Source organism: Schistocerca piceifrons, chromosome 1 (assembly GCF_021461385.2).
Source record: "Schistocerca piceifrons isolate TAMUIC-IGC-003096 chromosome 1, iqSchPice1.1, whole genome shotgun sequence".
Classification (NCBI taxonomy): Eukaryota; Metazoa; Arthropoda; class Insecta; order Orthoptera; family Acrididae; genus Schistocerca; species Schistocerca piceifrons.
This window is the reverse complement of record NC_060138.1, coordinates 885,484,512-885,498,133: the sequence shown is the minus strand read 5'-3', so window position 1 is coordinate 885,498,133 and position 13,622 is coordinate 885,484,512. Positions and strand designations below refer to the sequence as shown.

The following is a 13,622-nucleotide window of genomic DNA, read 5'->3' as shown; positions in this document are numbered from 1 at the left end:
GCAGACATCAGACACATTTCGCATGATTATGTCACATAGCATAACATCACTGTAATTTTGTGTAAAACAACACTTGAACCTGCAAGTTTTGCTTGTGCTTGAAGGTCAGCAATCCACTCACTGTTCCTTAAGAATTAAAGAGGATGTCTATTCTCCTCTGGTTGAATTCTTCCCATTTTCTAGATGTAATTCTCTTAATAATTTCACAGGAACTCCACAATTATTAGTAAATCTTCTTGTGTTAATTTCATTGTTTTGAAGGCTGCTGTGGGTCCGGCCACGGTGTCAAAAAAGCACAGGGAGCTGCCTGATGGGTGGCACATGGACAGGCTGCAGCAACTCGTACTATTTCCCCATCTGTGTCTGGGCAAAAGAGTCTGATTGCTAACGCTTTTGTACGTGACACACTCCAGTGGTTCACATCTAATGAACGCATAACCTCACACTCAAGGGTGGACAGGACTACAACCAGGGGATCGGTGGCCTCTGTAGCTAACAGCAGCACTCCATCCCAAACAGAAAGACAATTTTGTGATGCTAAATAAATTCTAAAAGGATCAGAAGCATGGCCCGGAAGTTTGTCCGGTCAGCTGTGTTGCACAAAAGAAACAACTTTATTTATAACAAGATCCACAGCTACCACAGGTGCAATATTAGTAATAGGGAAGCCATCCACAACACTTTGAGCTTCCATATCTAAATGAAAACAATGTAATCCCTATTTGTCAAACTCTGGATCCAGACTGAGCGGCAAATGTGATGAGGCGTCAGCATTTACATGTTGTGCACTAGGTCAAAAATGTATCTCATAATTGTACTGTGACAGGAAAAGAGCCCACTGCTGTAAACAATGTGCGGCTTTGTCCAACACGAAACTTAAACCCATTTAGATAAACATGAACTTTTTTTTAGAGTATACACAGTTGCCAAATCTTCTTTGTCTATCTGAGAACAATGCTATTATGCAGAATTTAAGGATTTAGAGGCAAATGCAATAGGGCATTCAGATCCGTCCACATACTTATGAGCAAGGACAGTGCCAAAACTGAGACAGGTCCATCACTAACACAAGGCAGTAGCCTAGCTAAAAAGTGACCAGACAAGGGGCCGACCTTTATGTAATAATGCATTGAGTAGCAGCATCCAGTATGAATTTGTGCTAGTACGCAATTTTGCATAAAAATGCCTGTAATTCCTTGATGGACATGGGGTGTGGCAACGTGGCAATAGCATCAGTATGCTGGTGCAGTAGTTTAATGCCAGCATGCCACATTTCAAAATCCTAATAAATAATGGGAGGTTGAAAAAACGGTATCTTGTCCAAATTGTACTTTAACCCTGTACACTGTAAAACAGAAAATAGAGTGTGAAGGTTCTGCAGATCTATTTATGTAGAGGCACCAGAAAATGCTACGTCTGGTGACCAGTTGATGCAGGCTGAAATTTAAGCAGTAATTTGCTCTAAAAGCATTGAAAAATAGCTAGTGCACTTGGCACACCAAAAAGCAAACACTGGTATGATGAAGCCCAAATGGGATATTGATAATTAGCAGGCATTTAGACTCCTCATTGAGCAGAACTGAAATAAGCCTCTGCTGAGCCAGTCTTTAAAAAATAATGGCTCTCGACAGTTTAACTAACAGCTTGTCAGAGTGCGGCAAAGGATAGGTATCAATGATTGACTGTGCATTAACAGATTTTTTAAATATCACCACAGAAGCGTGATTTACTGGTATGTTTTTTGACTACCAGTGTTGTTGACATCAAGGATCTGAAGGCAATCTAATTCTTCATTTACTTGATTCCATAAAGTTAATGATACCAGATGGGCCAGGAGAAAATGGAAGTGGGCAGACTATTTCATCATAATATGAGCCTGAAATTCTGTTACACAACCAACTCCTGGAGAAAATGAGAGGAAAATTCGACACAGGGAGCAGCTAATGGTTGACACGGAACTTGGATCAGAAACAAAATGCACTTCAACATTGATGGACAATCCAAATGGTTTAAAAGCCTCCAAACCAAACAGATTTTCAGTGTAAGCATTGTCCACAACTAGAAATGTTTGTGAACGAATCATAGCCTTGTAAGTCACAGATGCAGGAAACTTTTTCCAAGACTGGTAATCTGCTGTTCATTATCACTCACCAGCCTCCATGACACAGGAGCCAGAAGGGGAGACTGCAAGTCCACATAAATCTGAGAATTCACCAACATTGCTGCTGCACCTGAATGCACCTGCATTCCAGTGATTTGTTGTTCAATGTATAACTTGCTTTGAGACATCATCACTGCTGATACATTGTTCACATCCGTGTTTGTTTCGTCCTCACTCAGGTTTGGAAAGGTGTTACATAGGGAAGCAATACGTCCTTTCTTCTGGCATCTATCATGCATTGCCCAGCACTCGGGACACGTGATCTGTTCGTGTTGAAATGAAGCAATAGGGGCTCAAAGGCAGTGGAGCACGAGGTTGTTGCTGTTGTGGAGCAGACTGCTTTTGTCATGAATGACAATTATGTATATTCTGCTGAGACATCTGTTGGACTGCTGCAGTAGTGCCCACATTCCCTTGCGAACTGTCTGAAGGCTTGGAGGGGTGAGAGGAATTAATTCCTGAAACTTCAGACCAGGCTTCTATCTGACTACCTGCAGCCCGCGAAACTTCAAATGTCTGAACTATGTTCAATACTTCCGTAAGCGTAGGATTTTCACACTGTAGAGCTTGTTCTCGAACTTCCATATTAAGAAATGTATGATTGCGTCACAAACCACTTGATGTGCATAGGATTTCTTTTGAACATTTGTCACAAAATTATGATGATGGCTAAGTCCATGTAGTTCTGCTGCCCATGCTGTTAATGACTGTTTTTCCCACTTTTGGCAGTGGTAAAACTCCACATCAGCATCAATAACGTGAGTACGTTTGCAGTGATAGGTAGAAAGACACACACACACACACACACACACACACACACACACACACACACACACACACACACACACACACACACACATATATATCTGATTGAAAGAAAGACTTGAAGGTTCTTGTAACAGGGTGAGCTAACACAGCACCTGATGCATGCGAAGTGGAATCCAAGACTAAAAAGGGCCTTGCAGAAGTTTATGTCTGGTACCACAGATGGCTGGAAATGTTGTCACAGTTGTTTTTTTTTTTGTAAGTACCCCAGTCTTCTGCTGGATTGTTGTACCCAGGGAATGGTAACAGATATGTTGTTGGTGGAGCTACAGGTTTGCCATTGTAGTTGTTAAACTGGAAATAGCAACTATCAGCACACACTGTTTCTTGAGAAGAGATTTAAGCACTGCCTCTATGGAAATTGAACTAAAGTGTCAGCGACTGAAGTGGAACGTGTGGAATCGAAACCGTACTCATCACCAAAAAATTGTTCTAATCCAAGAACACTGTAAATTATTGCCCAGACAGTACACACACATGGAAGGTGAGTTTCAATACTGTCAGCAATACACAGGTGGCCGGTGGATCCTTGTGGTTTGGCCTATATAGACATTAGTGCCAACATGGAGTATAGCCAGCTGGCTGCACACGCAACTGCTGCCCTATTAGCAGGCCGGATGGCCTCTAGTGGTCAAACCGAGCACAGACTTCAGGTGTGAACTATGATGCGGTGGACACGCAAAATTGGTAGCTACAGCACCAACAGTTTAAATTTCTAAACAAATTAACTAATAACATATAATTTCACTGTGGCTGTCGTAATTCATCAGCCAGGTAGACCTTAGGTGACACATCAGTTTACCAAAAATAATGATATTACACCACACACATAATTGAAGATACGCACATATGTTTCTAATTGTGGGATTTATTTCTTTAGAATCAGGTTAATATATTTTGGAAATGTATATTTGCACTTAATAATAATACAAAATCCAAGTTATTTCTGCTATAAAATAAAGAAATAGATTGTAAATCAAAATCTCTTTCAAGTGTTATATCAAAGTTAAGAGTTGACAGTTTTACTACAGTATCTCCAAAGTATTTGAAGATTGGTGGTAAATAAAGAAATTTTTAAAAGGAATTTAAAATTATATGCTCATAAGACAGATTTATCAATGAACAATTTCTTGGATTAGATAAGAAAGATAAATAAAAGAATCAAATTTTATTTCACAGGCCATATTTCTGTTCAGAGAGCTATTCTTGAAGTGAAGGCATACAGATCCAAATACACAGAGTCAGTAGATGCCTTCTGTGAGGAAGCAATTATCCGTCGAGAACTGTCAGATAATTTTTGTTTTTACAATGACAAGTACGACAGTATTGAAGGAACAAATGCATGGGCATTGAAGACCCTTAATGATCACAGGTATAACTTTATAATTTTTAGTTGCCATATCAGTTTCTGTGAATTATTGTTCTGGGGCATACAATTTGATCTTTTGCAGGTATTTTCCAAATACAGATGTGATAAAATTCAACACTGCTTCAACAACTTGTAAATGGTAGATGTGATGGAATGATGTCTTGGAGTTACTGTGTCATCCCACATGACTAGTCATATTTTGGGATAATGCAAGTTAGATATTGCCAAAAACTATCAGATGCTCTTTATGTTTCAGGATGTATGTCTCAGCACTTCAGCAGAGAATCAGTTGGTTGTCAGTGTGCTATGTAAATGTATATATACGAAAATGGTGTAAGTCGAATGTGTCTTACTGTAAAGTCTTAGATTTCACAACAATGTGACAAAGAAAGCAGTGTATGTTAAGTGAGCAGTAGCATCTCAGAGAGTAAATGTTGAAATTAGACACTAGTGGTAAGAAATATGAATTGAGAATAATTATCCTCTTTGGGAGTAATCCACATGTGTATTTCAGTTGAAGATAAAATCTTCAAATTGCAGGCATTACTGGACCACAGTTCTCAACTACTTAAGAGAGACATAAGTGTCCTAAAAATGTCTGTAACTTCCTATGTATAAAAATGTCTATTCATCACCACACACTTGGATAAGTTAGTTTCCGGGACTAATGAACACTGCAGGCCTTCTAGAATAAAACTTTTAATCTGCTGTGGAGCTTACGAACAACTGTAGTAGATAACAACAGAGTTCTGGGCAGAGACTTTAAACTGGATCATAGCCCTCTGTTAACTTAGCCATTCACATAAACAACTGATGTCAAAATAATCAGGGTCCATCAGTATGCAACATGCTTTTGTGAATTCCACAATGGCTCTCTTCGATACTTTCCTCCATTGAGAGCAGGAATATTGGGGGAGGTACTTGTAGAATGAAACTTTGTCAGGCTCTTAGTAGTGGATGGCTAACAGTTGAACAGTGAAACAGTTGCGTTCCAGTCTGGCAATTTTAATCTGTCAGGAAGTTTCAATTGACATTATTTCTGGAAATGAGACTTCTGTGATTCAAAATAGGAAGGTTCCTATTTCATAACAGAAATGTGACTTCTTTGATTCAGATTAACAAGGTTCCTATTTCATAATGTATAGTGAAAAGTGTAAGGCCCATTCACATTTCCAAGTGCTGAAACTAACACTTAATCTGATGGAGATAAGGGTGTTACTTTTGTGGAACACTGACAGTTTTATTCATAATCTGACATAGCAAACAGTTTAGTAGAACAATACTGAAAAGTACTGTACCTGGTTGGAAAAAATGTTCCATATTTTATGAATGTGACAGCCTAAGTTGGTCAACAGAAATTATAATTAAATGGTTAATAAGAATTAAAAGTCCAAAATGATAAATTTTTGTTTCTTCAGGCAAGAATGTTTAAACTCAGTGCTAGATGTCGACTGTTTCCTTCATAATTTCCAATATATGAAGGTTCCTTGTGGAAAATGACTACCTTTGGCTGAATTATGTTCCAGAAAGGACAAGAGGTCATATATCTACACTTGTGAAGAATTGGAGAAGTCTTTAACACATGATGATTTATGGAATTCTGCCCAAATTCAGTTAGTGAAGGATGGAAAAATACATGGCTTCATGCGTATGTATTGGGCAAAGAAGATATTAGAATGGACACCATCACCAGAAGAAGCTTTAAGAATTGCAATTTATTTAAATGATAGATATTCATTGGATGGAGGAGATCCTAATGGATTTGTTGGTTTGTATGCCATATTCATTTTTTTTTTTTTTTTTTAAATTCCTGCCATCAAAGAAAATTTGTCAGTATTAATGGTTCTGATAGATCAAACTTCAGTGTAGCAGAAGTTTCATGAACATCTGTAAGATACTTTAAAATCTATGCCAAGATGCCACTGTACCAGATGTACCGGTATGAAATGAGCGTTAAGATACAAATGTGTCGATAGGGAACATTTGTTGTAAACGAGCCTTAATTTTTTTTGTTGGGTTGGTATGATATCTGTCAAAGATATTTAGTATACATCAAGTCATGGAACAAACATCATCATATGTTTTCATCATGTTAACAATGCAAATTTTGTACCAGAAAGTGATGATTTGCGGAAAGCATTAATTTTTTGTTTTCATTTAAAAACAAAAATGCTGCAGAGTCGCCTCGAATGCTTGTCGAGGCATATGGTGATCATGCTCTATCAGAAGCAACATGCAAAAGATGGTTTCAATGGTTCAGAAATAATGATTTTGATGTAAGAAATGAAGAACGTGGAAGACCACCAAAAAAGTTCGAAGACGCCGAATTGCAAGCAGTAATGGATGAAGATGATACTTTGAGTGAGAAGCAAATGGCAGCAATGCTAAATGTTGCACAACAAACAATTTCTGACCGTTTGAAAGCTATGGGAAAGATTCAAAAGTGTGGAAAATGGGTGCCACATGAATTGAATGAAAGAAAGATGGAAAACCGAAAAACCATTTGTCAAATTTTGTTTCAAAGACATGAAATAAAATCAATTTTACATCGAATTGTTACTGACGATGAAAAATGGATTTAAATTAAGAATCCTAAATGGGAAAAATCATGGGGTAATCCGGGACAACCATCAACATCGACTGCAAAACCAGATTGATTCAGCAGGAAGACAATGCTCTGTGTTTGGTGGGATCAGAAAGGTGTCGTGTATCATGAGCTTCTAAAACCCGGTGAAACTGTGAGTACTAATCGCTACAGACGACAAATGATCAATTTGAACTATACATTGATCAAAAAAAGACCAGAATGGGCCAGAAGACAGAGCAAAGTGATTTTTTTACTCGACTCTACACCTGCACACAAAGCAAAACTGGTTCAGGCTACAATCAAAACACTTGGGTGGGAGCTGCTACCCCACCCGCCATATTCACCAGACTTGACCCCTTCCGACTACCATTTGTTTTCATCAATGGGACACCCATTGGCTGAGGCACACTTCGATTCCTACGAAGAAGTCGAAAATTGGGTGTCTTGATTGGTTTGCTTCAAAAGACGAACATTTCTATTGGCGTGGTGACCACAAATTGCCAGAAAGGTGGTCAAAATGTATAGAAAGCAATGGTCAGTACTTTGATTAAAATGTTTTTACTTTTCAATTCAAAATTAGTGTTTCACTTTCACAAAAAAACGGTCATTTCATACCGGTACACCTAGTAAACTAATCAAAAAATCATACGCACCGCCCTCATCTCTTGCAGAATTGTAGTGTATTTCATTGGAAACCTCTTTATCAATACACACTGGGCAACAGGAGATTGCAGCAAATAACTATCTGTCTAATGGCGTAAAAGTACACCTAAATTTTCAGTGCAGTTCAATACAGTACACTGTCTTTCCTATCTTGAACAGAACAGTGTGGCTCATATGCTCTGTTCTTTCTGTCTGCAAGCTTAGACTGTTTGGTCTGTAAACATGCCTCGGATGGTCATTTCAAGCTTGGATTGTGCACAAATTGTTGCCTTTGGCTAGAAGAGTTGTCAGCATGGGAATTTCCTTGCTGATTTGGTGTACTTCAAAATGACATCATTTGAAAATTAAGCAGCTATTAGGAGACACAGTACATTTAAATCTGTCTTGTAGTGGCTGCCTGTGGTCAGCATCACCAGCTGTTGACATCAACCCACAAATTATGGGGCAGTGCTTGCAGGTAATCTCTGCCAAATGTTTTTAATATGCCTTTACTATTAAACAATACCTTAGCTGTGCTGTTTTTATTGCGAACACAGACTTCAACTTTTTTGCAAGACCATCAAAAATATTGTCAACATGTGGGATGGTGCACCAGTTTTTGTAATTACTGACTGGTTTCTGTTGACCAGCATACACTAGTGGTGTAAATTTTTGCATTTTCGTTTTTTGTAAGGTGTTGGTAACCCACTCAGAGCTATGGCCATTACTGTAGGCAGTAAGTTTGATTGTGTGTCGTTGGGCATGAAAGACAGACTTGGGTAATGTTGTTTGAAAAGCTATGTGTTTGTGATTTTGTGGATGCTGAGAGCTTTTAGAGATTATAATATCAGTACCTATTGTTTTTCTGCAAGTGCTAAATGAGTGTTTCTTTATGCTAATACCTATATCAAGGTCCAAGACATTTATTGTCTCATCTCCATTGAGAATTGAATTTTCTTATTTTAGAAGTATTACATTCATCTTCAGAAAAAAAAAGCAGAACACTTTGAACAACTAGAAATAGGACATTCATATCACAAGACATATACATTAGTATGTTCTGCAGAAATGATTAGCATTTGAACCATGTTGACCTGCAGGTTCATCATCGATATCGCAGCGCAAACACCATCTACCGGTAAAATGTGCCTGTGACTATGTTTGCTGCTATAAACCAAAGATAATGTATCAATGTGACATGAGCAGATGTGCAGGTTGCCTCTGAGGCCTAAGCACAAACAGTACTGACAAATCAGTGAGTTTGAAAGATGGCACATTATTGACATGAGAGAATGTGATGCACCCACCCGGGAAATTGCTGCTCATCTGGGAGGAAGTGTTTCGGCAGTGCAACAGCTGTGGGCAGAGTGGTTCACGGAAGGCTTTAAAATGTGATGAGATGGGTCAGTCACACCACCCAGACCACCCCCTGAGGAGATCTGTACTTCATCCGAATGGCATTGCAGGACTGATCTGCATCCTCCTCGCCTCTGGAATAACAGTGTAACACATCATACACTATCAGAGCTGACAGTCCATTGCCGTTTATTATGGCACGGATTACGTGGGTGTCGTTCACTTCTCCGCCTACCTTTGATGAATGTGCACAAACATGTTAGATGGCAATGGTGTATGGAAATGGAATGATGTCACTAGGGACAGGGATGGCATCATGTAGCATTTTTGGACAAATTCAGGTTCTGTTTGTTTGAAAATGATGGCCGCATTTTGGTTCGCTGTAGATGGGGGGAATGGCATCACATCGACTGTATTCGCACAAGATGTACAGTACCATCTCAAGGCCTTATGGTGTGGGGTGCTATTGAGTACAACAACAAATCACAGTTGGTGCATGTGCAGGGCACTACGACCAGTGTCACCTGCGTGAATGACATCCTGTGAACTGTAGCCACATCCTTTTTGCACAACACCCCAGACGGCATTTTTCAGCTAGACAATGCACAACCACGTGTTGCTGCACGAACACATGCATACTTGGTGTCATAGGATGTCAGCCCTGTGCCCTGGCTCGCCAGATCACCGGACTTGGCACCAGTCGAAAATGTGTGGGATATTGGCAACAGGACATGTGCTGAACTGAGGTGACTGAAATGCTAGTCATTTCTGCAGAGCATACTAATGTACATGTCTTGTGAACATGAATGTCCTATCTCTAGTCTTTCAAGGTGTTCTGCTTTTTCTGAACAAGAGCGTATTTAACTGTCGAGTGGTACTGGTCTGTAAACACTGCACATCATCTACTTAGCTGATCCAGTATTTAATTTTGTTACTCAGTGGCTCTTTCTGTAAGAAAATTTATTCAAAATTGTCAATACAATTTTCAGATAGTGTAGAACTGAGGAGCAACACAAGGCTAGGGCATCAGACTGTCTATTAAAAAAATCTCAGACTGGAAATAATTGTTTTACACATGTCTGAGTTGCAATAATTATGTTGTGTAATTCTATAGGATTTATTTTAAATCTTCGCAAAAGCTGTGTTAAGGATATGCACTCATCAGTGAGGACATTTGTAAATAAGCTACTTGTCATCATTCACCCAGAATTATATTTCCAAAGTTGGTGGTTGTATTTATTCTTTCCTATCAATTACTTCTTTCTTTTCTTTCTGTGCCACCATTGGAGCTCACTGTACATTTCTGTTTATTTTAGGGTGCATGTGGTCTGTGTGTGGAATACACGATCAAGGATGGCTAGAGAGACCAGTTTTTGGAAAAATACGGTACATGAATTATGAAGGTTGCAAGCGAAAGTTTAATATTGCTGCATATGTAAGTCGTTTTGGAGGAAAAAGTCATAAATATATAAAGAAAGCTTAGGTATTATCCTATCAAAAATAAGTGCCTTGGTATGTATTTTGTTTCATGAAATAACTTTCTCTTTATAGTTGAGCACATATCAAATTTGTATTGTTTCTCATACTAACTATAGATACAATATAGGGTTCAAAACTTTTACGGGCACTTTCCAGAAATGACATTTAATTTCTTAAGTTGTGTTCCAGAAACTGCAGATACTCAGGGAAGCCATTGTAGTAGTTTTCAAAAAAAGATTTACACCCTAATTTGTAGTTGGTTAATCTTTCTGTGTCCAAAGAAAATGTGAATTTGAAACCTCAAAAAGTAATAGAGGTACCTCTGAATTTTATGTTCCTTCTGACTGTAGTTAGTTGTTCCACTGATTTTGTGTTTGCATGCACTGCCAGGTAAGACTTCATCTTCAGTATTAATTAAGAGATTAAAAATGTTTTAGCTCATTTCCTCAGTCTGTACTAAAGAATTGAATGACAGAAATAATCTCGTTGTCTTTTAGAACTTCTATTCCTGTTATTAGTTTTCGACTTATTTTTTGTTTTTAAAATTTGAAATTGTAATGTTTTATTTTGATTGCTTTACTGAAATGTTCCGCATGGTTACACAAGCAGGTGCATCACTTGTGAAGTGGTGTTGAAGTGTGTGCCATACAGAGTTAATGATTAAAAAAATGCATGATTGATATTTAGAGAGTCTTGCTGTAGAGTGAAATTATTAGTTGTAATAGGGTGAACTGATTTAAATACTTTGCGATTCTGTGTGTGTATGTATGTGCAAATTTCCCAATGGAAAAGGTGTGTCTTGTTCCTTGTATTTTGTTTTTGGTTTGTAATTTTTCTTAACTCTTAAGTATCAAAGATTATATGCCAAAGTTCGTAAATGACATTAACAGTTAGAACATGTACTATAAAAAAGGTGTACAAATTGAAACTTCCATGAGCAGAATAGTAAGCTTTAGTACATGCTGTAGTATCTTATGTTTGTAGTGTTTTTATTTGCATGTAAAGTGATAAGTAATTAAAACCACAATAGTGTGAGACTGGTATTAGGCACATGTGTGTTTGTAATGTGATCAATGTGTATTACTTTGATTTTGTAATGCTTAAATGTTCTTACAATGGGTATTACATCAATTTTCCTCAGATAACTACATTTGAAAAAAAAAGTTTGTCACTGCCAACTTTAAATATTAAGCTACTCAGGGATAAAAAATAAACAAAGAAAAAAGAAAAAAATGACAGTGGATAGTGTGGAAGTGCAGGAGTGGCAAATAAATCATTTATTGCTTTTATTTAGGGTAATAAATGGAAAATCCAGTCTCGTTGCCAAGATGGATGTACCTTGTCACAAAGGTCTGTTGCTGACATCTGTGTTTAACAGTTTAATTAAATGTCACCTTAGTTATTATTATTGACCAATTTTATTCATTACCTGTGCAGTGACATCTCTTTTTAACCTGTAGCAAAATTTGATGGCTGTAAGTTCATTTATTAATTTTGTGAACTCGGCCATCATTTCAGCTACTATCTTAGGAAGATGATGATTTTATTTTATTTTACTTTCTTCTAATTCTGTGATAGTATTTACTTACATGTCTGGATTAGCAGGCATTAATGTAGCTAACCTCGTTGGATTATTGAATATTTGATGCATGTGTATACATATGTACTAACACAGTCTCGGGTGTGGAATGCCATCCAGCATTTTGTGGCTTTTATAATATTGTAACATTTTATATCTGATGTTTGTGTAATATTATTGTTTTACTTTGAGGATAGTGCATTTAGGTATTAATGGAGCACCACAAAGAAGGCTTTACTCATCACAAAGAGGGTAAACATTATAGAACAATAAAGAACTAACTGCAAACTAAAAGTTAAGAAGAAGTAGATAAAAGATGAGGAGCAAATTTCCAATGGAAAATAACTGATCTAGAATTAGGCACAGAAGATAGGGTATTTTGAACGTAGGTGACTAGCAAAATAAAATTAGAGAATAGTAATGTGTCAGGTACATTATAATTTCCTTTATCTAAACCTTCTGTGCATCTGGTTTACATCAACTAATGAACACAACTCAGCAAGGAAATTTCACACATCATCTGCATACAGCCCCTATTTTTAAAATTTCATGACACAGAATTTCTGAGAAGCAAGGGTAGTCAGTATTCTAAAAAATGTTTTGGCATTTTTCTTTATCATAATATAAATTTGTGAATGACAGTGCTAGTGTTCTGGACATATAAGTATTTTAGCTCTGTTTACTTAGATGTTTGTTATTGCATGTTGTGTTTGTCTATTTCTGCAGTGGGTTTTTTACTTACTGTTTACTTTCTTCTTCAAGACTCGTAGCAATGAACATATTATGCATGACACATAATTAAGCTACATTAATGTATATTGTTAACTTTGGGCCATATTTCTATGTTGCGTAAGAGGAAAGAAATTCTCCGTACAGCAGCTAAATATGTTTACGGTATTTTGCATACCCTTTAGAAGCATTATAGTTTTATCCTCAATTTATAAAAAAGTAATTTTGAGTTTGTACTAATGCCTGGACAGAGAACTGTCCCATTGAAAATCGCCAAAAAGAGTACATTTGCCCTTGAAAGATAGCATATGATTATCCAGGTACACAAAACAGATTATAAAAGGATGAAACTCTAATGGCCAGAGCCAAAATTATCAGGACAGGCTCATTGCATGAGCCAGTCTGAACTACAAATAATTCCAAGTATCATGTTGACCATGATAGAAATGTTTTGTCTTTTCATTATGTACCATTTTTCAAGAGCATATATATTATTTTGATTATTGCTCATAGAACAGTTCTCAGAATTGGCATTTGTATGTAACTTGAACATCCATTAATGAATTGTTTGCATTGAAAATGGAGATTTAGAGATTTGTAACTAACGTGCACAGTAGACGCATTTAGTAGCCTCATAGTGAATTTTTATCCTTTACACAATAAAAATCGCAGATGTGGGCCTAGTATATTTTTTCTTAGTGTGGAAAAGCTTCATTATCTTTTTGTGTATTTCGCTCTGTTTTGTTCATGTTTTAGAGGTGTGTGCACCAACTAAGCTAGCATTTTTGAGAAATTTCTAACATAATTGAAAAGCGAACTTGGAGACAAAGATTTTATGCCTGCTGTGTTCTAAGCTACTTCACTCTAATAATGCAGGCAGAATTTTCTAAAATTT

General features: G+C 37.3%; 1 protein-coding gene across 7 annotated transcripts in view; it reads left to right on the top strand.

Annotated features, from left to right (window-relative positions):
* Positions 1-13,622, top strand: part of LOC124716747 (deoxyribodipyrimidine photo-lyase) — a 134,598-nt gene that overhangs the window by 108,291 nt on the left and 12,685 nt on the right. For 5 of the 7 annotated variants that reach the window (XM_047243293.1, XM_047243325.1, XM_047243310.1 and 2 more), the window contains 3 exons: positions 4,166-4,358; positions 5,882-6,123; positions 10,257-10,375. In XM_047243293.1, coding sequence (XP_047099249.1) covers positions 4,166-4,358; positions 5,882-6,123; positions 10,257-10,375 — 554 coding nt within the window. Of the gene's footprint in view, positions 1-4,165; positions 4,359-5,881; positions 6,124-10,256; positions 10,453-13,622 lie in introns of all 7 variants that reach the window. The other 2 variants (XM_047243331.1, XM_047243338.1) reach the window with 1 other exon arrangement.